The sequence below is a fragment of the Pseudorasbora parva genome, chromosome 22 (genome assembly GCF_024679245.1).
Source record: "Pseudorasbora parva isolate DD20220531a chromosome 22, ASM2467924v1, whole genome shotgun sequence".
Classification (NCBI taxonomy): domain Eukaryota; kingdom Metazoa; phylum Chordata; class Actinopteri; order Cypriniformes; family Gobionidae; genus Pseudorasbora; species Pseudorasbora parva.
Genome location: NC_090193.1, coordinates 817,865 through 845,570, shown reverse-complemented (window position 1 = coordinate 845,570; position 27,706 = coordinate 817,865). Strand labels below are relative to the sequence as shown.

The 27,706-nt window shown below is 43.2% G+C and overlaps 1 protein-coding gene across 1 annotated transcript; it reads left to right on the top strand.

Moving 5' to 3' along the window:
• Positions 1-674: 674 nt before the first annotated feature.
• On the top strand, positions 675-26,622 carry zgc:77375 (uncharacterized protein LOC402927 homolog). The gene is made up of 8 exons (XM_067432394.1): positions 675-1,058; positions 5,313-5,516; positions 15,915-16,027; positions 18,437-18,530; positions 21,697-21,730; positions 21,854-22,028; positions 24,202-24,390; positions 25,340-26,622. The coding sequence occupies exons 1-8, from the start codon at positions 969-971 to the stop codon at positions 25,734-25,736; spliced, it is 1,296 nt and encodes a 431-aa protein (XP_067288495.1). The 5' UTR covers positions 675-968; the 3' UTR covers positions 25,737-26,622.
• Positions 26,623-27,706: the final 1,084 nt, after the last annotated feature.

Genomic DNA, 27,706 nt, shown 5'->3' with positions numbered 1-27,706 from the left:
CTTCACATTTGGGAGTCAACACAATATATAACAGTTCTAGTGGCTTTTGGATATTTCAATCCTAAAAATCTTCCATATTGTGCCTTTAAACCGTTACGCTGCCTCAGACGTCTCTGAGATCAGTCGGCCTAAGATTTGGGACGCAGGCCCCTCCCCCCTCATGAAATATATCTATTAATTCAGCATTGGCTTCTCTTCCGGGTTTGTGTTCAATCCTCAAATAAAGATTCAAACGGTTATGAATCAGCGAATCGATTCTTGATTCGGATTGCGTGTCAAACTGCTGAAATCACGAGTCATTGGCGATCCGAATCATGAATCAATTCGCTGATTCATAACCGTTTGAATCTTTATTTGAGGATTGAACACAAACGCGGAAGAGAAGCCAATGCTGAATAAAGTCGTAGTTTTTGTTATTTTTGGACCCAAATGTATTTTGGATGCTTCAAGAGACTCTAATTAACCCACTGATGTCTCATATGGACTACTGTGATGATGTTTTTATTCCCTTTCTGGACATGGACAGTATAGTGTGCATACACTTGCATACGCTCTCGGACTAAATATAAAATATCTTAAACTGTGTGTGAAGATGAACGGAGGGCTTACGGGTGTGGAGCGACATTAGGGAGAGGAGTTAATGACACACATTTCATTTCTGGGTGAACTAACGCTTTAAGTTAAAGAGCGTTTTCTATTGGCCCATTTGTGCGGATGACGTCACTCGTAGCCTTTGTTTCGATTCATAAATCAAGATGTTCCGTTTCTTGTAATCGCGTGAGTTCTGCTGTGACGCGCGTGTCTGCAGATCGTCGCGTCGCGTCGCCTCATTCGGAAGGATGTTTGTTTCCTGAATCCTGACTCTTTCGATAGACTCGGACCACCTCCTCTGTCGTCACATCGCGCCGCTACAAAAGCTTGATGGAGAAAGTGGACGCAGGAGGAACCGGCCAGAACAGCGGATCGACATGAAGGCCTTCGCCGCGCTGCGGAGCTCGACGGGCGGCGTGTGTTCGCGGAGCGTCGCGGCTCTCGGCCGGAGCGGCCTCTGCAGTAAGGTAGCGTTAGTGTTTACATTCCTGCGTCATGTGATGTTTGCTCAACCGCTGGATCCGTGTGATCGAGCGTGTGTGTGTGTGTGTGTGTGTGTGTGTGTGTGTGTATCATGTTTGAATCTATTTCACTGATGACACTTCGCACTCACTTCTCTTTTACTGTAACGCGTGTGATAGTATTCTCTGCGGTGTGTGTGTGTGTGTGTGCTTATTGATCATCTGCAGTGCTTCATCCTCACTTTGCACCTTTTAAATAACAGACATTATATTTTCATCCGTTATTACACTGTTACTACAAGACTGTTGCTTTGATTTTAAATGATGCATTGCAGATTATATTCTGATTATGCCAAACATAACATTAGCTGCTTAAATCACACATAATGAATGACCTGTGCTGTTACTGAGGTGTAATTAAAGATGTTACTATCAAAATAATTACATGCAGGTATTTAAAAAATAAAAAGATGAATATGTGGAACGCATGTAAAATGAGTGTCACAGTTAAACGTATCATTATTGTTATTAATAGTTTGTTATCATTATATCATTATTGTTATTAATGGTTTGTTGTGATTTATGCAAAACATTTTGTGATCTAAATGAATTTTGTTATTTTAGTTTTGTTCATATTTTAATTGTTTATATATATATATATATATATATATATATATATATATATATATATATATATATATATATATATATATATATTTCACTATATGCTTTTGTTTTTTATTTTTATTTTAATATTTCTGTCTAGGTTAAATCTATTTTATTTATTTCCAGTTAATAATTGTTACGCTTATTTCAGTGACAAAATTTTACATTTTCATTTAGTTTCCTTTTTTTATTATTTCAGCTTTATTTCAGTTAAAATATTGTTATAATCATTTGATTTTAAATGATGCATTACAGATTATATTCTGATTATGCCAAACACAATATTAGGTGCTATCCCATAATAAATGACCTGTGGTGTTATTGAGATTTAATTATAGATGTCATTATTAAATTAATGCAGGTATTTGTAAAATCTGAATGAATATGCATGTACACATTGTGCATTGAATCACTGTAGTTAAACATATTACTTTATTAATAATAATTCTTAGTGGTTTGTTGTTTATTTATGTTATTGTATTTATGCAAAGTTGTTTTGTGATATAAATGTTCACACATTAATTTTTCTATTATAATGTTATTTCATGATGTGCTTTTCTTTAATATTTCTATTTAGGTTAAATCTATTTGATTTATTTCCAGTTAATAATTTTAGTGCTTATTTCAGTGTCTAAATTTCTAATATTCATTTAGTTTTCTTTATAAAAAAAAGAATTATTCATCTTTATTAAATGAATGTGTCGGTGGTGTCTGTTAGTGAATGTCTGTGGTGAGGTGAGCATCATCAGCTCCTGCGCCTGTGATGGGTCTGAAGAGGAATGGAGGAAAAGTGGCGGTGATTATCCTTCATGGACTGTCTGATATTATGTGTGTATGTTTGAGAATGTAAGAATCAGCATATGCATGGCAGCTCATTGTTCCTGAGCGTGTGTGTGTGTGTGTGTGTGTGTGTGTGTGTGTGTGTGTGTGTGTGTGATTACTCAGCTTCTGTATGAGGAAGAGCTTGAGTTTCGCTGCTGTGTGTATCCTCGGGGAGTAACGCATGATTGTGCTCATAAATGCGGTGCGCTTTCTGGAATGATTGACGTGTGTGTGTGTGTGTGTGTGTGTCACAGACAGAAAGCGCAGATGTTTTATTTGAGCAGATCGGCTGTAATCCTCGAGTACGCACAGAAAACATGTTACGACTACACTAGGGCCAAATGTCCAGCAGGGTCAAGCGTGACGCAGCTCCAGCTCTTCTGTGTGTAATCTTCTCTTCTCTCGCTGAGGAAACTGGATAATGTCATCTTTATTCCACCTTTATCTTTCCTTCATTTATACCAGAGCATCGATTGAAACATTCAGCACTAAACCGAACCCTAACCCTGGCTATTAGCGTTCATTTATAAGAGTCACACACAGGTTCATAGAGGACAAAAACGTCCATGTCGAAAAACTTAATCTTGGGAGCACAGACTTGAGTTTGGTCTCGTTTTAAAGAAGACCCTTGGCAGATTATTGTTGAAGTCAAAAAAGTTTAAAAAGTAAAGCCAAAAAAAAGTTATAGAAGTTTAAGTTTATGAATAATATTTTTAAAACAATATATATTTTTAAAAACATGTTGAGCTCTAAAACTAGAAAATTAAAGCCATACATCTAAAAAAGTTGTGTTTGAAATTTGAGGTTGATATCTCATGAAATGATCTCTCAGTGAGTGTGTGTTTGGCCGCAGTGCCGCCGTTTCCCCCGTAGAGGCAGCAGAACGCCACCGCTGCACCGCGGCTGGATTCGGGATTTGCCGTTGAGTTTTTCCCTCTCATATTACAAACACACACATGCACACATACACACAATTTCTTTTTATTACATACACACCGCACTCTGACATCATTACCAACACACACCCACACAGTTATAGCCGCATCATTTATTAAATTAGCTTCATAATATCCATAAACAAAAAACAGGAATAAAGTGAGGATTTGCTTTATATGCCAAACCTGAAAACATCGCACCATCTAGTAAAAAAAAGTAAAAACTAAAATTTTGAAGCCTTGCCAACAGAATTAAAGGTGAACTATGTAGTATTTTTGCAGTAAAATATCCAAAAACCACTGGGCCGGTGTTATATATTTTGTTCAGTTGAGTACCTACAATATCCCAGATGTTTCCAACTATTTGTAAATTGTGAGAAAATTGCTATTTTAACTGAGGACCGGGACGTTTCAGCATAGCGTTTGAGGGAGTCGCCTGTCAATCGCCTCATATCTGCGTTTCCCTCGGTTTCGGCTTTTATTTGGCAGGAGCGCTTTACTCTTAGCAGTGTGAACAAGTGAACCCACGGAGTAACGTCATAACATCGTTTTAAACACACTTAAATGTATCTAATATGATAAACAGAGCTCCATTACCTCAAAATCATAACCGGAAGAGCGGATCAGTGCAAGCGCCCGGCGAATGTGTCCCGCCCCGTCATAATAAAAGTCCCGGTGCTCGCGAGGCGGGTATTTGTTTAACAATCACTCCAGCAGCTGTGCTCAGCTCCACAACACTCGGTCCTGCTCTGCTTCACTACAGTAACGTTAATAACCGCATGCATGAACATGATTTCTGCCCGAGTCCTATTTTTCACCGGCTGTGATGAGAAGACCACATCTCCCAAGATGCTGCGCTCACACTTTGCGTCATCAAACTACGCATTTGTTTTGCATAGGCGCCCTCCAGTGGACGAAAGCTGCATAGTGCACCTTTAAAGCCTATTAACAAAGATTGCGTCATTTTATAGTTAAATGGCAACGGGATTAAAATAGCAGTTTTAATGGCTTTCGATGTGGACACTTTTGTCCAAAAGGGCCCGAGTGTGAGTATTTTGTGCAATATATATATATTTTAAAGGAAATGGTGGTAAAATATTAAAATCCCAATAAAAATACACACTTGGCAAATGTTATGTAGTTAGCATTACCACAGGCAAAGTTATCACAAAAACAAAACTGAAAAGGACAAAATGTCCACAAGGACGCACAAGGGTTAATATATGTGTAGCTACTCTGTATCAAGGAAGGCTTAAAATACAGTCTGACCACACATTCCAGCAAAAGTTTTCCCAGTTTAACATTATTACTTTTAGTAAGTCTTTAAGCAAGAATCTCGAGTGAATGATTTAATGACTCACTCATAAAGACTTCACTTGTTTCATTACTGGATGAATCAGTGTTTTTGAACAAATCTCTTGAGTGAATGATTCAATGATTCACTTGTTTCATTACTGGATGAATCAGTGTTTTTGAACAAATCTCTTGAGTGAATGATTCAATGATTCACTTGTTTCATTACTGGATGAATCAGTGTTTTTGAACAAATCTCTTGAGTGAATGATTCAATGATTCACTTGTTTCATTACTGGATGAATCAGTGTTTTTGAACAAATCTCTTGAGTGAATGATTCAATGATTCACTTGTTTCATTACTGGATGAATCAGTGTTTTTAAACGAATGCAAGGCAGCATAATATTCAAATTGGGCTGAAAAGGTGCACGAAATTCCGTTACTCGGCTTGACTTTTCATTGGCCTGGCCATGTTTTCTCTTTTCTTCTTCTGTGTGTATGTGTGTGTGTGTGTGTGTGTGTGTGTGTGTGTGTGTGTGTCAGGTGGAGCCGAGCTTTGGGCTGCTGTTTGACATTGATGGAGTCCTGGTGCGAGGGAAGACTCCCATCCCGGCGGCTAAGAGAGCGTTCCAGAAGCTGGTGGACACTAAGGGGCAGTTCCTGGTTCCGGTGGTCTTCGTCACCAATGCTGGAAACTGCTTGCGTCAGAAGAAGGCGGATCAGCTGTCTCACATCCTGGGCGTTCCTGTGAGTCTCTGGCTTCATGAGGTTCCTCTGCTCAGGGTTTCTGGAAGGAATAATTGACGACGGGCCATTGAATTATTAGAAAAATAATGCACACCCGAGCTGGTGATGCGGTCACAACGCAAAGCGGAGTTTTTATATTTCTAATAATTCAACAGCCCATCGTCAATTATTCCTTACATTAACCCTGAGCAGGAGGAATCGCAGTTATTCCGCTTATACTACGATTACCACGCCTCAAGACATCGGTCCGATGATATATTTAAAGGGATTCGTCTGGTTTTGGACTTAAATCACTATCGTGAGTAGGACTATTTCTTCCACGCCTCGTCCAGCGCCTCTTAAACTAGTTCTGAAGCGCCATATTAAAGCTGGTAACGGAGGCTTGAGCTGTTAATAGCATTGAACTGAAGTTATTAAAGGCCCACTGAAAAATGACTACGTTAGCCTTAAAATTATGAATAAGCTGGGGTGTTCAAAAGCAATGACAAAATTTGCATTTAGGAGATATAAGCATTCAAAACTTACAGTCTCCCACTTCCGTTAAAACGAATCTCAGATTTTGATGACATCATCGCAGACTTCACCTTCTGATCAAATCTTCTGTCCAATCAAATGCTCTCTAGAATCTGAAGCCCCGCCCCCTACGCTGCTGAAATCGGTCAGTTGTTAACACACATTTACCGATTTCTACCTGGTGAAAGACACACTATACATGCGATAGGAAACGATTCAGTGTAAATATGCTTTCAGTGGAGGCTAATGAAGTCTGGTTTCACGTTAGTTTCACACACACACACACACACACACACCCTAAGCGCTCTGGTCTAAAGTAAGACTACAGACGCGAGATGCGGATCATATGCGCGAGTCGGCGCAGACAACAAACATATCGACCTATTTGAATTCTGCACAGAATGCTGCATTTCAGAGTAGAGCTGCAACTAACGATTATTTTTTCTGTCTACTAATCTAACGATTATTTTTCCAATTAGTCGACTAATCTAACGATTGTTTTTCCGGTTAGTCGACTAATCTAACGATTATTTTTCCGGTTAGCCGACTAATCTAACGATTGTTTTTCCGGTTAGTCGACTAATCTAACGATTATTTTTCCGGTTAGTCGACTAATCTAACGATTGTTTTTCCGGTTAGTCGACTAATCTAACGATTATTTTTCCGGTTAGCCGACTAATCTAACGATTATTTCCGGTTAGCCGACTGATCTAGCGATTATTTTCCGGTTAGCCGACTAATCTAACGATTATTTTCCCGGTTAGCCGACTAATCTAACGATTATTTCCGGTTAGCCGACTGATCTAGCGATTATTTTCCGGTTAGCCGACTAATCTAACGATTATTTTCCGGTTAGCCGACTAATCTAACGACTATTTTCCCGGTTAGCCGACTAATCTAACGATTATTTTTCCGGTTAGCCGACTAATCTAGCGATTATTTTTCCTGTCGGCTAATCTAGCGATTATTTTTCCAATTAGTCGACTAATCTAACGTTTATTTTCCGGTTAGTCGACTTATCTAGCGGTTATTTTTCCGGTTAGTCGACTAATCTAACGATTATTTTCCCGGTTAGCTGACTAATCTAACGATTGTTTTTCCGGTTAGTCGACTAATCTAACGATTATTTTCCCGGTTAGCTGACTAATCTAACGATTGTTTTTCCGGTTAGCCGCCTGATCTAACGATTATTTTCCCGGTTAGCCGCCTGATCTAACGATTATTTTTCCGGTTAGCCGACTAATCTAACGATTATTTTTCCTGCCGACTAATCTAACGATTGTTTTTCCGGTTAGCCGCCTGATCTAACGATTATTTTTCCGGCGCAGACAACAAACATATCGACCCATTTGAATTCTGCACAGAATGCTGCATTTCAGAGTAGAGCTGCAACTAACGATTATTTTTTCTGTCTACTAATCTAACGATTATTTTTCCAATTAGTCGACTAATCTAACGATTATTTTTCCAATTAGTCGACTAATCTAACGATTGTTTTTCCGGTTAGTCGACTAATCTAACAATTATTTTTCCGGTTAGCCGACTAATCTAACGATTGTTTTTCCGGTTAGCCGCCTGATCTAACGATTATTTTTCCGGCGCAGACAACAAACATATCGAACTATTTGAATTCTGCACAGAATGCTGCATTTCAGAGTAGAGCTGCAACTAACGATTATTTTTTCTGTCTACTAATCTAACGATTATTTTTCCAATTAGTCGACTAATCTAACGATTATTTTTCCAATTAGTCGACTAATCTAACGATTGTTTTTCCGGTTAGTCGACTAATCTAACAATTATTTTTCCGGTTAGCCGACTAATCTAACGATTGTTTTTCCGGTTAGCCGCCTGATCTAACGATTATTTTTCCGGTTAGCCGACTAAACTAACGATTATTTTCCCGGTTAGCCGACTAATCTAACGATTATTTTCCCGGTTAGCCGACTAATCTAGCGATTATTTTTCCAATTAGTCGACTAATCTAACGTTTATTTTCCGGTTAGTCGACTTATCTAGCGGTTATTTTTCCGGTTAGTCGACTAATCTAACGATTATTTTCCCGGTTATCTGACTAATCTAGCGATTGTTTTTCCGGTTAGCCGCCTGATCTAACGATTATTTTTCCTGTCTGCTAATCTAGCGATTATTTTCCCGGTTAGCCGACTAATCTAACGATTGTTTTTCCGGTTAGCCGCCTGATCTAACGATTATTTTTCCTGTCTGCTAATCTAGCGATTATTTTCCCAGTTAGTCGGCTAATCTAACGATTATTTTTCCTGTCGGCTAATCTAGCGATTATTTTCCCGGTTAGCTGACTAATCTAACGATTATTTTCCGGTTAGCCGCGTGATCTAACGATTATTTTTCCTGTCAGCTAATCTAGCGATTATTTTTCCGGTTAGTTGACTAATCTGACGATTATTTTCCCGGTTAGCCGACTAATCTAACGATTGTTTTTCCGGTTAGCCGCCTGATCTAACGATTATTTTTCCTGTCTGCTAATCTAGCGATTATTTCCCCAGTTAGTCGACTAATCTAACGATTATTTTTCCTGCCGACTAATCTAGCGATTATTTTTCCTGTCTGCTAATCTACCGATTATTTTCCCGGTTTGTCGACTAATCTAACGGTTATTTTTCCTGCCGACTAATCTAACGATTGTTTTTCCGGTTAGCCGCCTGATCTAACGATTATTTTTCCGGTTAGCCGCCTGATCTAACGATTATTTTTCCGGTTAGCCGACTAATCTAACGATTGTTTTTCCGGTTAGCCGCCTGATCTAACGATTATTTTTCCGGTTAGCCGCCTGATCTAACGGTTATTTTTCCGGTTAGCCGACTAATCTAACGATTATTTTTCCTGCCGACTAATCTAACGATTGTTTTTCCGGTTAGCCGCCTGATCTAACGATTATTTTTCCTGCCGACTAATCTAACGATTGTTTTTCCGGTTAGCCGACTAATCTAACGATTGTTTTTCCGGTTAGCCGACTAATCTAACGATTATTTTTCCGGTTAGCCGACTAATCTAACGATTATTTTTCCTGCCGACTAATCTAGCGATTGTTTTTCTGGTTAGCCGACTAATCTAACGATTGTTTTTCTGGTTAGCCGCCTGATCTAACGATTATTTTTCCTGTCGGATAATCTAGCGATTATTTTTCCAATTAGTCGACTAATTTAACGATTATTTTTCCGGTTAGCCGCCTGAGCTAATGATTATTTTTCCTGTCAACTAGTCTAGCGATTATTTTTCCAGTTAGTCGACTAATCTACCGATTATTTCCGGTTTGTCGACTAATCTAACGATTATTTTTCCTGCCGACTAATCTAACGGTTATTTTTTCCTGCCGACTAATCTAACGATTGTTTTTTCTGTCGACTAATCTAACGCTTAATTTTTCCGGTTAGTCGACTAATCTACCGATTATTTTTATTACAATAAATAATTAATCTAATGTTCTTCTTTGTAATTAGCTCATGAATCCTTTGGATAACTTTACAAAAAAAATATAAGTACAACTTCTAATATAATATTTCAACCTTTATTCATTTTGAAACAATGTGGTTGAAGTTTTTACAGTATAAAATAATAAAGAGGCAGAGAAAATTATTTTACTATGGTAAATATGAGTTTATGATAGCGTTTATAATTAAACCACAGTAGCCATATGTGGTTCGGGTCAAGGATGTAAGGAAGAAGGCGGGGTCGGCGTTACTGGGACTCGTCACTTTTATTACTCTTTTACTTTCAAACAAAACACGTGCTCGAGGGCACATCAACTCATTAAACTTCACACACAGGTTTCAACACTCTGCACTGCTATCACTCTCCAGACAGGCTGCGCTCCGAGTCCCAGTCCAAACTCTCTCTCCCTCGTCTCTCTCTGCTGTGGCTTATAAGCCGTCTCTCCACGCCAACTACTGCAATCAGAGACAGGTGTTAGTCATTTGCACTTAACCCACTTACGCCCCGCTCGGCTCCGCCTCCTCTCTCCCTCTGCCGATCCCGCAAAACCACGCCTCCCCTGCCACATACCCCCACCGCCCGACTCAGGCCGGGGAGCCATCCGGCCTGCAGCCTCCCCCCCCCCCCCCTCCGGGAGAGGAAGTCAGCCACAGCCATCTGAGCACCCGGCCTGTGGACCACCTTGAATTTAAATGGCTGTAAAGCTAGATACCACCGGGTGATCCGCGCGTTGGTATCTTTCATGCGGTGGAGCCACTGCAGAGGGGCGTGGTCCGAACAGAGGGTGAACTCCCGCCCCAGGAGGTAGTAGCGAAGGGTGAGGACGGCCCACCTGATGGCTAAACATTCTTTCTCTATGGTGCTGTACACCGCCTCCCTCTTAGAGAGCTTACGGCTGATGTACAGCACCGGCCGTTCCTCACCCTCCACCTCCTGGGACAGGACGGCGCCCAACCCCCTGTCCGACGCGTCGGTCTGCAGAATAAAAGGGAGAGAAAAATTAGGAGCCTGTAAGAGCGGACCACCACACAGAGCAGCCTTTATCTGGGTAAAAGCCTGCTGGCACCGCTCCGTCCACTGAACCGTATCTGGTACCTCTTTTTTAGTTAGATCAGTCAGCGGGCTAGCGAGGTCCGAATAATTAGGCACAAACCGTCTATAATATCCCGCTAGCCCCAGGAACTGTCTAACCTCCTTTTTGGTCTTGGGTCTCGGAGAAGTCGCAACTGCCGCTGTCTTATCAATTTGGGGACGCACCTGCCCATGACCCAAGTGGAAGCCCAGATACTTTACTTCTACCCGCCCAATCGCACACTTCTTCGGGTTGGCGGTTAGCCCCGCCCTCCTCAGCGACTTCAGTACAGCACGCAGATGCTGCATATGGCGCTGCCAGTCCGTACTGTAGATGATAATGTCATCTAGATAGGCAGCGGCATATGCAGCGTGCGGCCGGAGAATCCTGTCCATCAGTCGCTGGAAGGTTGCTGGGGCCCCGAACAACCCGAACGGAAGCGTGACAAATTGGTGCAATCCGAACGGCGTGGTAAAAGCGGTCTTTTCTTTAGACATTGGAGACAAGGGGATCTGCCAATATCCCTTCGTTAAGTCCAGCGTCGAATAAAAGCGAGCGGTCCCTAGCCGATCAAGCAATTCGTCCACCCTTGGCATTGGATACGCATCGAATTTTGACACCGCGTTGACTTTCCGATAATCTACACAGAATCGCACGGAGCCGTCCGTTTTGGGCACCAAAACTATCGGGCTCGCCCAATCACTGTTAGATTCTTCTATTACCCCCATGTCCAGCATCGCCTCTAATTCGTCCTGCACTACCTTCTTTTTATGTTCCGGTAGTCTATATGGCCGACTGCGAACCACCATGCCCGGCTCCGTCTCAACGTGGTGTTGGATGAGGTCAGTCCGCCCCGGTAGGGGCGAGAACACGTCGGCAAACTCGGCCTGTAGCTGTTTCACGTCAGTGAGCTGCGAGGGTGAGAGGTGATCCCCCCCCGGGGCCAGAGCGAGAGAATGAGGCTTTTGGACCGCCTCCGGCCCGAGATCCTCCTCCCCGCCCACTACCGTCGCTAGCATCACTGACTCCGCCTCTGACCATTTTTTTAAGAGGTTGAGGTGGTAGATTTGACGTGCCCCGTCCCTATCTGACCGGCTCACCTCATAGTTGAGTTCTCCGACTCGCCGCGTGACCACAAAGGGTCCTTGCCACTTTGCGAGCAATTTCGAGCTGGACGTGGGCAGCAATACAAGCACTTTATCTCCCTGTGAAAATTGTCGCAGCTTCGCACCTCTGTTGTAGAGCTGTTTCTGTCTGTCCTGAGCCTGGAGCAAATTCTCCATGGATAGCCGCCCCAACGTGTGGAGTTTTGCTCTTAGGTCCAGGACATACTGAATTTCGTTCTTACTCGCTGAAGGCCCGTCCTCCCAAGCTTCTCTAAGGACGTCCAGCACCCCCCGCGGCTGGCGCCCATAGAGCAGCTCGAAGGGGGAAAACCCCGTGGAGGCTTGGGGGACCTCGCGAACAGCGAACAACAGAGGCTCAAGCCATTTATCCCAATTCTTGGCGTCTTCGTGAACGAACTTACGAATCATGGTTTTTAACGTGCGATTAAAACGTTCCACCAGACCATCTGTCTGTGGGTGATAGACGCTGGTACGGATCGCCTTAATGCCCAATAATTCGTATAGTTCGCGGATCGTCCGTGACATAAACGCCGTGCCTTGATCGGTGAGAATCTCTTTCGGGATTCCCACCCGGGAGATTAATGAAAACAGAACGCTCGCCACACTTTTCGCCGAAATCGTGCGGAGAGGAACTGCTTCGGGATATCGCGTTGCGTAGTCCACGAGCACCAACGCAAAGCGATGTCCCCGTGCGGACCGTTCCAATGGCCCGATGAGGTCCATACCAATTCTTTCGAAGGGGGCCTGCATTAATGGGAGAGGGCACAACGGTGCTTTTGGGGTGGCCGGTGGGTTCACCAACTGACATTCCCGACAAGACGCACACCACCGGCGTACATTCTCGTGAATGCCCGGCCAAAAGAATCGGGCCATGAGACGGTTTAATGTGGCCGTTTGACCTAAATGCCCCGCCATTGGATTAGAATGAGCCGTCTGGAAAAGCATTTCCCGGCGGCTTTTTGGTATTAACAATTGCGTTGTATCTTGCTTTGACTGGGTGTCTTGGACCACCCGATACAAGCGGTTGTTTATTACTGAGAAGTACGGATAGGAGAGCGGTTGTTCAGGGTGGACGCGGTGGCCGTCGATGGAGCGGACCTGAGCAAAGGCATTTTTGAGCGTCTCGTCCCGGGACTGTTCCAAGGGAAAGTCATCGCGCTCTGAGAAGATGGGCGGACCCATTGCGCTCGGTTCCCCTGGAACTGCCCCCGGCGGTCCCGAATCCACCTCGCCCGCCTGCGCCACCGCTATCCTCCCACCTCCGTTCTTCCCCCAAGAGGCATCCACACATAAGTGCCCTAATAATTTATTAAACGCTGGCCAATTCGTCCCCAGAATTATGGGATGCCGGAGGCGCGGGTTAACTGCAACCTCAACACTATGCGTTTGACCCCTAAATTGGATATCCACGGGCACCAACGGATAGTCCACCACTTCCCCGTGCACACACCTCACCTTAACCATGCGGCTGTTATCCAATGCCCTAGGTGAAATCAGGCTTTGATGGATGGAGGTTTGGTTACACCCCGAATCCACCAAAGCCTGATAGGTACCCCCCTTGATACTCACGGGTATCTGGTACAGGCCAGCTTGATCGGGGGCGGCTTGTGGCGCGTCGGGGACCCGGACCAGCGTCCCCACCTCCATCATCGGACACCGATCAATAAAGTGTCCCGGGTCCCCACAGCGCCAACAAGCCGGCCCAGGCCTCCCCGCCGCCCTAGTGGCTGGAAGTGGGTCCAGCCCTTGGCGTGGAGAGAGGGACGGAGATAAGGACCCCGGGAAGGGATCGAGGCTCCCTCCTCCCCGGGCCGCCGGCCGGGGAGTCGCCGCTGTCTCGGCCGCGGGCCCCGTTCTCCACCTCGGCACCGGCCGGGGCGGCACTCCAGCTCTGGACCTGGGAGCGGGGACAGGTTTAGAGAGAGACGGGGCGGGGTTAGGAGGAGAGAGAGAGAGAGAAGAGAGAGAGAGAGAAGCCGCTGGCAAGGGCTCGCCGACCCCGTGGCACGCCACCATCTGGTCTTCCGCCAACTGGATGGCCTGGTCCAGCGACGCCGGGCGGTGGCACTGGACCCACTGCGCGGTCTTCTTCGGAAGCCACGCGACGAACTGCTCCAGCACCACGCGATCGATGATCCCCTCGGCGTCGCATTCTCCGGCCATCAGCCACTTGCGGCACGAGTCCCGGAGCTGGTGCGCGAAGATGAAGGGCCGGCCGGACTCTTCGAGCGCCAGTGTCCGGAACCGCTGGCGGTGCTGTTCCGGTGTCCGGCCGACCCGCTGCAGGATGGCGCGCTTGAGGTCGTCGTAGACCAGGAGGTTCTTGACTGGCAGTTGGTGGGCGGCTACCTGCGCCTCTCCCGATAGCAGGGGCAGGAGCCGCATTGGCCAGTCCTCCTTGGGCCAGTCCCGAGCGGCGGCGGACCTCTCGAAGAGGTCGATGAACGCCTCCGGGTCGTCCATCGGTCCCATCTTCGAGAGCGCGATGGTGGCGGCTGAGTCGCTGGTGGGTTTGGGACTGGCCTGAACCTCCCGGTCCATCCAGCTCCGGAACAGCTCGCGGTCCTCATGCTGGGCCTGGAGGAGCGCCTCAAATCTTTTTTGCTGCTCCTCCCTGACGGCCCGCAGATCTTGATGAGTCTCCTGGTGGAGGCCCGCGAGCGATTGCACTAGGTCCGCAAGTGGGTGGCGGGATGGAGTTTCCATGGCGGCGTGCACACTTCTTCCTCCCGGGTTTCGGCACCAGTGTGGTTCGGGTCAAGGATGTAAGGAAGAAGGCGGGGTCGGCGTTACTGGGACTCGTCACTTTTATTACTCTTTTACTTTCAAACAAAACACGTGCTCGAGGGCACATCAACTCATTAAACTTCACACACAGGTTTCAACACTCTGCACTGCTATCACTCTCCAGACAGGCTGCGCTCCGAGTCCCAGTCCAAACTCTCTCTCCCTCGTCTCTCTCTGCTGTGGCTTATAAGCCGTCTCTCCACGCCAACTACTGCAATCAGAGACAGGTGTTAGTCATTTGCACTTAACCCACTTACGCCCCGCTCGGCTCCGCCTCCTCTCTCCCTCTGCCGATCCCGCAAAACCACGCCTCCCCTGCCACACCATACATTTACAGTTGTCTGAGACGTCATGAAATGTTCTTTAGCATCACAAACCATAGTGTAGTCAGGGTTCTGCTATGGTTTAGCACGGTTTCCAGAGATCTGGAGCTGGTTCGGGGTAGCTCGGTGGTTTGTGACTGTTGTCTCGCGGTGCGCTGTCTTTTAAGGGGCTGTTCATATATCACGTCTTTTGTGCGCTCAAGTACTTTAAATCCAATGTAGGTGCGCGATAAGCGCTCTCATAATGGAAGCGACGCGCTCGTTTTTTCCAGGCGCGTCCGCACCGCATCGAGTTAAAAACATCTCATCTTTTCAGAATGCCGCAAGCGCAAGAATATCAGACCTGAACCAGGAAGTTGGTCACCAGATCACACGGAAACCAGTTAAACCGTAACACCGGAGAGGGCCGAGATGTTTTCCTCTGAGTTGCTCGCGCATCGCAGTTGTGCTGCCGTGGTACACCATATCGGTTTAACAAAGGGCCATTTTATTTGTCCTCTGTTCGAAGTATTCCCATACTTTTGATAACAGTGGTCTCTGTTTTTGTGATAGAATGCTACTTTCTCCCTTCCCTGTATGCATTACACGAGATATAAACAAACAGTGTGACGCGTCGACGTTTTCACGCACGTCGACGTATTTTTGTAGTCGACGTAATCGATGACATTGCAGCACTACTTCAGAGCGATATGGAGGAGATTATGACGATAAGCGGCTAGAGGAAACTGGCTTTACCAAACAGAAAGACTCTAGTCAAACTGTTATATTATTATATTATATGATTATTAACAAAACGCGGTTGGCTGTTCCAAAAAAAGGGGAGGAGCTGCATAATCCGTTGCAGGGGAACTTACACATTGAAAAATGCAGCGCGTTTCAAAGCACTTCAGTGGCCTTTGCCCATTTCCGTTATTACAGGGAAGTGATATGGAACTGTAATGCAGTCAAGAGAGCTGCCTGAACTACATTCGCTGTGGTTTCCCGGAAAATAATAATTGCACACCTCAGAACGTTCATCAGCCAATCAGATTCAAGCATTCATTCAAAGTATAAGTATGGATAATAAGCACTGATGTGGATGGTGATGTGTGTGCTTGATTTGCAGATATCTCAGGACCAGGTCATGATGTCTCACAGCCCGTTGAGAATGTTTAAGAAGTATCATGACAAGCATGTGCTGGTGTCGGGACAAGGCCCCGTGCTCGACATCGCCAAGAAGTATCCTTCCTTCGTCTCGATACTCAACGTCTGTCGTTTCGTTAGCCTTGTGTGATCATTCATAGTTTTCAGATTCGCGGAGCCTTGGAGGGCAAAACCGCCATAGAACTCCATTCAGCTGCAGCACAAACCCGTCAAATATATCCATCTTAAAGGCCAACTCCGGTGAGAAATGCCCCTCGGGGTGATTAACAGATGGTCAGCGAGCAGATCGTTCTCTGGGATGCGCTTTCATGAAATTTAATGTAAAGAGTTTTATCTCTAAACACAGATTAGCTTATAGCGCTTGTCTACGGGGCACAGGGTCAGTGAAATTAAACCGCTAGTTAATACCACTAACAGCTCAACATAGCCTCACACTAACACGGCAGCATAATGAGGGTCCCTACATGCAGACCCAAGCATTGAGAACTTTATAAGAGTACAAACAGTTTAATAAGAAGATACTTTATAAAGACAGAACATTACGCATTTGCAGACGGCAGCCATCTTGGAGAACAGTCTCGACGAGTCGAGCGACGAGCGCTGTGCTAAGTGAGCTGATCGATAGGAATTAAGTTTGTGAAATCTAATTACATTGATATTTTTATTTTTCACATCACTAGCGTAAGGCAAAGCTTACATTGTAGTAGACGTGCCGATTTTCGATAATGCGATTTATCACGATAATAAATATGCACGATATTGTTATCGTGGGCACTTTAAAATATCATAAATAATAATTTATTAACAATTTATAATTTTTTTATAATGCACTCAAGAATACTTTGCCCATCAACCGTATAAATCAGGGCTATTGAAATCTTACCCTGGAGGGCCAATACACTGCAGAGTTTAGCTCCAACCCTAATTATTTGTTATTGTTCAGTCAAACTTTGAGACATACGACTTCATTAGTTAACATGTTAATTCATTATTACCAAACTGACAACGAAAAATTCTTATATAGAATTAATTATTCTAAGTAATGTTAATTTCTTAGTTACTGTTTAATAACATTAAAATCAAAATCAAAATAACTTTTAATGGACCTAAGATAAAACTAACAATGATCAGTATTTCTTAACTAACATTACCAAAAACATTATACTTTCTGTACCAAATGTAGCTGTTGCTCAATCTTAGTTAATGCATTAAATAATGAGACCTTATTGTCATTTGTAAGCCTACCTGTTGTTCTTTATAGCCTAATTCTTTTGCAATTTAATCTGAAAATTTTACTTTTACAGCTCTGAAAAATATCAAGAGACCACTTAACATTGATTTCTCATTGATTTCTCATTGATTTCTCTTAATTTTTTCCCAGAGCTGTATATATTTTTGGTGCATTATTGTATTTAAACATTCAGTTATTTTTGTTCTTACAAAAATAGTTCTTAAAGCTGTTATGCTATGGCAACACTTTTTTTTGCGACTTATTTCAATATCGTGATAATATCGTATATCGTGATAAAACTTCAGCAATTAATCGCAACATGAAAAATTGATATCGGCACATGCCTACATTGTAGGTTATATCATTTTCTCCGTGAGCAGCGATCGGTTGATGTGACGGAGGTGCGAGGGAGAGCTAGAGGTACGCAAAAGGCGAAGCTTGAGTTTACGGGTATGTCCCTCTGTGGCTACTGTTCCTTTAAGATGGAGGAGCAACATGGCGGCCGGCACTCGAACCCCTCACCCGTATGTGTTTCCAATGGCATATTATAAACTTACGAGAATACTTTATTACTCAAAAGAAGTAAATATACATTAATGAGCACATATATTTTTGAGAGAACGAAGTGTTATTAGCTAAGAATAAACTACAAAAGTTACACAGTGTAGCTTTAATGTAATATAACAGTGATATTAACATACAAAATTCAGTTTTTGATGACCCATACTATGAACACGCGTGTAGATGAGTCGAGAATATGAATGCAGCGTGTTTTCTTTATAATGGGTTTGGATGGGAAACCTCGTGTCGCACTAATATTCTGCGTTTATCTGCTCTCCTGTATAAAGTATGCAACATTAATACAGTGAATATTGAATTTGGTATTTTAATATCGCCGTCTTTCTGCATTAATACTGACTACAAATCTGAAAAAAATGTCTCGCGGGCAATGGAGGAGAGCCTTGTTTTGCCCTCCAGGTGACGACACATGAAAACTATGAACTGAACCGCAGATCTGTAACTCTCTCTCTCTCTCTCTCTCTCTCTCTCTCTCTCTCTCTCTCTCTCTCTCTCTCTCTCTCTCTCTCTCTCTCTCTTTGGCTTCTGTTGGCCTTCATATTATTATGATATTATTACAGGCTTACTATGAGGAATGGCTTATCATAATCCCTCAGATCTCTTGTTTTTGTTTGCGAGATTAATCGTGACAGCACTGATAACGAGTGTTAGATGAATTCTTAACTGTGGATCAGTGTGGGCTTCACTAACGTGGTCAGCATCGACATGCTGCGCGAATCCTTCCCTCTGCTGGACATGGTGGATCACAACCGACGACCCAAACTACCCGTGAGCCGCCGCTTGTCCTACTCTAACCACACACACATTATCCAGGCTGGGAATATTTCATCTGACAACAGTTTGCTGTTATGTTACAAAAATTCCCATTTACAAATACACCAATCAGGCATAACATTATGACCGCTGAATAACACTGATGATCTCTGTTAGTGGGTGGGATATATTAGGCAGCAAGTGAACATTTAGTCCTCAGAGTTGATGTGTGTGAAGCAGGAGAAATGGGCAAGCGTAAGGATTTGAGCGAGTTTGGCCAGATTGTGACGGCTAGACGACTGGGTCAGAGCATCTCCAAAACTGCAGCTCTTGTGGGCTGTTCCCGGTCTGCAGTGGTCAGTATCTATCAAAAGTGCTCCAAGAGGACCAGTGGAGAACCGGCCACAGGGTCATGGGCGGCCAAGGCTCATTGATGACCGTGGGGAGCGAAGGCTGGCCCGTGGGGTCCGATCAAACAGACGAGCTACTGGAGCTCAAACTGCTCCAGAAGTTAATGCTGGTTCTGTTGGTTCTCGAGTGTGTGTGTGTGTGTGGCTTACCTGGGGAACACATGGCCCCAGGATGCACTATGGGAAGAAGGCGAGCCGGCGGAGGCAGTGTGATGCTTTGGCCAATGTTCTGCTGGGAAACCTTGGGTCCTCCATCCATGTGGATGTTACTTTGACACGCTCCACCTACCTAAGCATTGCTGAGACCATGTTCAGCCTTTGATGGAAACGGTATTCTGGTGGCTGTGGCTCTTCCAGCAGGATAATGCTCCTGACACAAAGCACAAATGCTTCAGGAATGGTTTGAGGAGCACAACAACCAGTTTGAGGCGTCGACTCGGCCTCCAGATTCCCCAGATCTCAATCCAATCGAGCATCTGTGGGATGAGCTGGACAAACAAGCCCGATCCACCTCGCAACTTACAGGACTTAAAGGATCTGCTGCTAACATACCACAGCACACCTTCAGGGGTCGAGTAGAGTCCAGAGACAGGTCAGGGGGACCAACACAATATTAGGTCATAATGTTATGCCTAATCAGTGTATATACAGTCTTGTTCAAAATAATAGCAGTACAATGTGACTAACCAGAATAATCAAGGTTTTTAGTATATTTTTTATTGCTACGTGGCAAACAAGTTACCAGTAGGTTCAGTAGATTGTCAGAAAACAAATGAGACCCAGCATTCATGATATGCACGCTCTTAAGGCTGTGCAATTGGGCAATTAGTTGAAAGGGGTGTGTTCAAAAAAATAGCAGTGTCTACCTTTGACTGTACAAACTCAAAACTATTTTGTACAAACATTTTTTTTTCTGGGATTTAGCAATCCTGTGAATCCCTAAACTAATATTTAGTTGTATGACCACAGTTTTTTAAAACTGCTTGACATCTGTGTGGCATGGAGTCAACCAACTTGTGGCACCTCTCAGCTGTTATTCCACTCCATGATTCTTTAACAACATTCCACAATTCATTCACATTTCTTGGTTTTGCTTCAGAAACAGCATTTTTGATATCACCCCACAAGTTCTCAATTGGATTAAGGTCTGGAGATTGGGCTGGCCACTCCATAACATTAATTTTGTTGGTTTGGAACCAAGACTTTGCCCGTTTACTAGTGTGTTTTGGGTCATTGTCTTGTTGAAACAACCGTTTCAAGGGCATGTCCTCTTCAGCATAGGGCAACATGACCTCTTCAAGTATTTTAACATATGCAAACTGATCCATGATCCCTGGTATGCGATAAATAGGCCCAACACCATAGTAGGAGAAACATGCCCATATCATGATGCTTGCACCTCCATGCTTCACTGTCTTCACTGTGTACTGTGGCTTGAATTCAGAGTTTGGGGGTCGTCTCACAAACTGCCTGTGGCCCTTGGACCCAAAAAGAACAATTTTACTCTCATCAGTCCACAACATGTTCCTCCATTTCTCTTTAGGCCAGTTGATGTGTTCTTTGGCAAATTGTAACCTCTTCTGCACATGCCTTTTTTTAACAGAGGGACTTTGCGGGGGATTCTTGAAAATAGATTAGCTTCACACAGACGTCTTCTAACTGTCACAGTACTTACAGGTAACTCCAGACTGTCTTTGATCATCCTGGAGGTGATCATTGGCTGAGCCTTTGCCATTCTGGTTATTCTTCTATCCATTTTGATGGTTGTCTTCCGTTTTCTTCCACGTCTCTCTGGTTTTGCTCTCCATTTTAAGGCATTGGAGATCATTTGAGCTGAACAGCCTATCATTTTTTGCACCTCTTTATAGGTTTTCCCCTCTCTAATCAACTTTTTAATCAAAGTACGCTGTTCTTCTGAACAATGTCTTGAACGACCCATTTTCCTCAGCTTTCAAATGCATGTTCAACAAGTGTTGGCTTCATCCTTAAATAGGGGCCACCTGATTCACACCTGTTTCTTCACAAAATTGATGACCTCAGTGATTGAATGCCACACTGCTATTTTTTTGAACACACCCCTTTCAACTAATTCAACTAATTGCCCAATTGCACAGCCTTAAGAGCGTGCATATCATGAATGCTGGGTCTCATTTGTTTTCTGACAATCTACTGAACCTACTGGTAACTTGTTTGCCACGAAGCAATAAAAAAATATACGAAAAACCTTGATTATTCTGGTTAGTCACATTGTACTGCTATTATTTTGAACAAGACTGTACATATAGAAAATAATTATTTAAATTGTAATAATATTTCACAGTGTTTACTGTGTTTTTGATCAAATAAATGCAGCGTTGGTGAGCAGAAGAGACAAATACATTAATAAATCTGAAACTTTGAATGGCAGTCGATCTGGAGGCTATTAGCACATTTTTGTACACGTAATTATACTCAACTTTTTTTTGTAACGGATTCGTCTTGGCGTTACGCTGTCGCTGACGCTGAGACGGTGTGTTGGATGGGTTATCGTGTTATTAAAGCACAGATCGGTCAGTGGCAGTGACCAGGACAAACCTAACACCACCCAGTCCTGTACAGCAGACGACGCTGCATTCTCAGCTGTCTGTGCGTGTGAATATGTATTTGAAGGATTTTAGAGGGTTTTCTCATATCTTCATCTAATCCCAAACTAAACGAGTCTCTGGATAGTTTATGAAACCACTCAGACGCCATTTAATGAAATAAACCCGATGCTGTGCTTGTCGTTTCAGGCTTCTCCTGTGGTCAACCTGCCCCGGGTCGAAGGTTAGATCACTCATAATCATAATGTTTCAGATCCTCATATGAGAATGATTAGTGAAGGATCATTGGACACTGAAGACTGGAGGAATGATGATAAATTCAGCTTTTATTCTGCTGTATCTGTAGCCGTGGTTCTGTTCGGGGAGCCCATTCGATGGGAAACTAACCTACAGCTCATCGTAGACGTTCTTCTGACCAATGGGAACCTGAGCAGTGTGTATGAGAGCCGCCACAGCGCTCACCTGCCGCTCCTGGCCTGCAACATGGACCTGATGTGGATGGCAGAAGCCCATTCCCCGAGGTACGCTCGGCTCCTCTTCCTTTTTCTGGCTCTCCTAGAGCAGGTGATGTGGATTATTCCTCATATTCTCCAGTGTTGCGGCTCCTCTCTTCCCAGTCTGTCAGTAACTCTGGTTAGTTCCTCTGATTCTGATTGGTCGGCTGGAGCGGTGTGCTGTGATTGGTGTTTGGGAAATGCCCCGCCCTTTACCATAACCGGCAGTCTAAACACATGACTAACTGACTTAACAAGGCTCCGCCCCTTTATTCTGCGCATTAATTATTATAATGAGGAATATTGTGAGGTGTTGGTTAACTCCAGATGGCGGCGTTTGAGGTAGTGTTGTCACGATACCAACATTATGAGTTCGACACGATACCAGACTAAAATATCGATATATCGATACTAAATTGATACCACTGTAAAAAAAAAAAAAAAAAAGATAAGATGCTTAATATGACAACAGAAATTGTTATTATTCATTGCTATTTTTTACTAAAAATTAATGTGGCCAGCATGTTCCTTAGGGTTGGGCATCGTTTTGATTTGAACAATTATTGATCAATTATTTAATTACTATTAAAATTATCTCAAATTTTTGCTATCTCAATGTATTTTTTACAATGGGGTAAGTGTGTTGCAATATCTTACACACAGCACAAGAAAGCTTGATTTCCAATGGTGAATTGAATTTAAAAAGACGAGTAAACAGTAATAAAATAAGAACAAATAAACAGATTACAAACAATAGCACAAATAAATGCAATAGAATAGAAGATACAAATTAAAAAGACTGCTTTATTTCTTCAGGTAAGTCTAACATTCAGATAAGAAACTGAATTAAAAAAATGCATAGTTATTACATTTAAAACAACATTGGATAATGTTCTTTGTAAAAAATTCAATAGCGTACAGATGAAACTATTAAAGTTACACAAGTCGATCCGTCGAGAGCAGTTGATCGTTTGTGTTTTTGTAGTTTGAATAGCAAACGACTGCGGCCCCTTTAAGACTAACAGACGCGTGGATCCTGAACACTGTTCCTGTTACTCGTTCTTCCTGAACTGTTTGCGACTGTGTTTACGTTAATACTCTTCCAGATGTGCACTGATCATTCTTTGAGTGTATTTGACCAATAATAAGCTGGAAAAGGAAGCAAATGTTTGCACTTGTATCATGTCAGAGGCGGCTTTATTACGGTAGGCTATGTGTGTGTGCGCTTCAGATGTGGAGCACGAAATCTGCGGGGATTAGTAGAATTAATTAATGTGCAATCCCGCGCGAAATTCAGACCGATCACACACTAACACTAACACACTGTCATGAGGAAAGAGTCCAGCAGAACGCGCGCTCGCCGTGCTCAGAGGTTAACCGGGCTGAGGGAGAATATGCCGGTGTGTGTCAGCTCGCTGACGGTCGGAGAGGAGAGCGCAGCTGACCATCGATACTGTAAAAACTGAGAATCGTATCGTTTCAGATATTCCAGTATCGATATATATCGAAATATCGATATTTTTGACAACACTAGTTTGAGGAGTTCGGGAACACTGACACTGATAGAGAAGAGCTGGAGCGCCGCTGGAGACAGATCATGGACAGTCGCACATTATTAAGGTGTCATAAACTGGCTTTTAAATTTTTTTATCCTGTTGTCTGAGGTCAACTAATGACGTTGGTGTGGTTTTTACATTCAGAAACATCATAACTCATCAGTAATAGGCTATTTTCTGCACTGGTTTTGAGGCTCTCTCCTGAACGCTGGGTTTTGATGGGCGTGTCACTGGAGACTTGGAAGTCAACGCCCACGGCTAGGATTGGATAAGATTAGCATATTTAATGAGCTTCAGCTGCATGAGCCGGTGGGTGGGGCTACTGAAGCATGTGGGCGGGGCTACATAAACAAGTGGGCGTGGTCACTTAAGGAGGCGTATACATTTATCTGTAGAGGCGGAGTTTCCTCTTCTAATACGTCATTGATTTGAGAGCCTCGTTTACTGGGCCTGGTGTCTATAAAAGCTTTTCTTTGACTAACAAGGAAGTTTTCAGCTCTGAAACTTGACTGGATATTCTTATCTTACCATGACCTTTGATATATCAATGGCTCAAGGGGAAAGTTGATTTCTCAATTCATCAGCCCTTTAAAGTAAATGGATTGGGCACTGGCTCATTAACGAATGAAATGTCCCATCTGCAGATTCGGCCACGGCACGTTCATGGTGTGTCTGGAGAGCCTGTATAAGAAGATCACGGGCCAGGATCTGAAGTACGAGGCTCTGATGGGCAAGCCCAGTGAACTGACCTATCACTTCGCAGAATACCTCATCAGAGAACAAGCAGCTGAGAGAGGCTGGAGCCAGCCAATCAGATCGCTGTATGCTGTCGGGTGAGGCTCAGCACATGTGTGTGTGTGTGTGTGTATGTGTGTCTGCCTCACTGTGTTGGTGTATTATTATTTATAATTTATCGTCATCCTCAGGACATTAAAACGATATATCCCACCAAAATAAAAGCTCAATGTTTTAAAGTTTGAAAGCAAAGATATTAAAACGTCTCGTATTGTAGTTCGTTTTTGTCCTGTAAAATAAACCTTATTAATAATAATACCAATTCTATTAATACTTTTAATATAACAAAACTCTCATTATTATTATTATGATTGTTCAATGCTCTATTTCTAAATACTTGATTTTCTAATTTTACAGTAAAACAGTATGCATTGCTTCAGTAGTAAGATATTTCTTCATTGAGTTAGCTTTTCATATGCCTGATTTTATTTTGTTGTTTATTATTGTGTATTTTTAGGGTATTTTATCGCACTAAATGATATTTATAGTCCTGTAGTTATTTATTCCCTTTTTGAGCACCTGAATATGAAATTCATAATCTTGAATGTTTTGGATCACAGACTTGTCTTTAAAGCAGACGTGTGGCTGATCATTGCTGAAGGGAATCCGCTCGTGTTCCAGATGTGAGGCTGATCTCTTCATAAATGAGCTTTCAGTGAGAGGCGCAGTACTGAACGCGTCCACTAGAGGAGATTCATCTCCAATGACTGCCAAGAGTGGCGCTTTTTCAGGACATTTAAACCCTTTTGTGTTTACACAGGAAGTGTCAAAACCTAGTTTCGTACCATTACTATGAAGAGAAAAATCAAAAAATGTTACTTTTTCAGTCAAAAACGAGCACCAGAGGTTAAACTTCTGACAATTCAGTGGATGAGAAACCTCTGGGACAAATGCTAGTGTAAAAAACCGCTGTTGTGTTTCTCGATATGGAGAATTTGAAAGCATGAATCATTGAGCTGTTGTTGTTATTCCTCTAAATGCCATTAGGGACAACCTGATGACGGATATTTACGGGGCCAACCTCTACAACCGCTACCTCGAGGACCGGCTGGCCCGTAATCGCAGAGCCGTGGCCAACCTGAGGAGTGGGACAGGGCTGTCCATCCCACAGGAGCCGGAGCCGGAGCCGGAGCGCGGATGGGAGAGTGAGCTGGCTTCTCCATCCGCCACCTCCTGCAAGTCCATCCTGGTGTGCACCGGCGTCTATAACCCTCACATGGAGTTACCCAGAGACGCCGATCGGTGCATTAAAGAGACGGTGTTCCACGGGCACCGAGACTTCCGCTTCGACCCCGCGCTGGTGGAGCCGGAGAGCATCGTGCCGGACGTCGACGCCGCCGTACAACTCATCTTTGAGATGGAGAAGTTCGGCACCGCGGTTTAGCCCGAAAATACTCCTCTTACTCAGACCAAATATCTAACAGTTCTTAAATCTAGATGCATTTACTAGATCAGTAAATTACATAATCTTCCTTGCTTTCTTAAAAATAAAATCAAAATGAAGAGAGTTTTTGCTTATAATCTTATGCAGAAATCAGATTATTTTTCTCACCCCATTGGCAGATCATTTCGCCTGTTTTAAGCAAAAACTCTCTTCATTTAGATTTTATGCTCAACAAAACAAGAAACGATATCTTATGTCGTTTTACTGATCTAGTAAATGCATCTAGTTTAAGAATTGTTAGATATTTAGACTGGAAACAAGACAGAAAAAACTAAATAAGAAGAGCATGTTTTGGAGTGTGTGTCAATCTGCAAGTGGAGAAACCCTCCAAACATGAGCACAACTGAGAAACAGCAGCAATCATCCAGTCTCATGTGAACTGTGTGTGTGTGTGTGCGCGCGTATGTGTGTGTGTGTCCACATTGTTTCGTCTCAACAGAGCCATGAAGTGCAGTGTTCCCGCTCTAGACCCTCGTCACGTGACTTCATATCACACACACACACACCTGCAGTGCTGTGAGATGAGGTGTGTGTGTGTGTTCATTTTTAAACGAGAGACTCCGTCATGAACCTTTAGTATTTCTGTTACAGTAACTCACTGTAAGGTTTTATCAGTACTCGGGCCACACACACGCTCTACCGTTAATGTAGAATCGTATGTGTAATACTTTGTATTAATTCAACATGTTCTCTTCATTGTTGCACACTCCATTCTTTATATATATATATAATATGTTTGATTCGGGTTACTGTTACATTGTAACACTCGGGTGAGATTTGCACTGAGGCGAAACAACCTTGTAGAAAATAAAAGCCATTTACTTGATCATTTGTCTTGTGTTGATCAGAAGTGAGAGAATAAATCCTGAATGTGACCCTGGAGCACAAAACCAGACATAAGGGTCAGTTCTGTGTGACTGAGATTTACTCATCGCCTGAACGCTGAATAAATGATCAGCACTGATGGGGTTTATTATCAGGACAATATTTGAACATCTGGAAAAATTACATATTGAGATATTAAAAATCTCCTTTAAAGTTGTCCAAATGAAGTGCATATTACTACTAATAATACAGTTATGATATATTTACGGGAGATTTACTTAATATCTTACTGGGACATGATCTTAATATCATAATGATTTTTGGCATGAAGGAAAAATTGATAATTTTAACCCATACCTTAATTAATTGGTATGAAAATGCATTATCCAAACTTAAACGGCTGTAATTAAAGAATGCATTGGAATATAAACCCAAATTTGATCTCGTTTTAAAGAAAACACTCGGCAGACTACTGCTGAAGTGAAAGTATTAAAGTTATGGAAGTTTAAATTAACTGTAAATGAAAAATACTATTCAACATTTTTATATAGAATATATATTTTACAACAAAAAACATTACTCTAAAATCAAAGCCATGTGTCTAACCAAGTTGTGTTCCCAATTTGAAGTTTATATCACAAAAATGTAAGTCCCCCTGAGATTTTGATCAGGTGCCGTACCAACATCAGCCACCGGGTGTCACTTTCGGTCCAAATATCACTTCCTTCACAAAACGGTGACCGAATATGTAACCGTGAGACTCTGACCTTTCCGACGATACGTGTCAAGATTAGAAAAGATTTTGATTATAAAGTAGCTAAAATACATTTTGTAACATGACTCCGCCCACTAGGGGGAGGAGCCTGCCAGAAGAAATTTGAGCACCGTTTCCATGGTAACGAAACGTCAGATTTCAAAAGCGTTTTCACGGGATGATTTCTGAGTTCGTAAGCTTTCGAATGATCCCTAACTTATGATGGTTACTAAAATATAGGATACGGAAAAAAGGCCATCAAAAAAAGAGACACGTGTGACGGTGGCAGTCCAGGGGTTAATTCAGTGGCGCTGAAACACACACACAAGAT

Coding starts and splice junctions, on each gene's coding strand:
- zgc:77375 (XM_067432394.1), top strand. CDS start 969: ATGAAGGCCTTCGCCGCGCTGCGGAGCTCGACGGGCGGCGTGTGTTCG. Junction 22,029..24,201: donor GCAGAAGCCCATTCCCCGAG/GTACGCTCGGCT, acceptor TCCCATCTGCAG/ATTCGGCCACGGCACGTTCA. Junction 24,391..25,339: donor AGATCGCTGTATGCTGTCGG/GTGAGGCTCAGC, acceptor AAATGCCATTAG/GGACAACCTGATGACGGATA.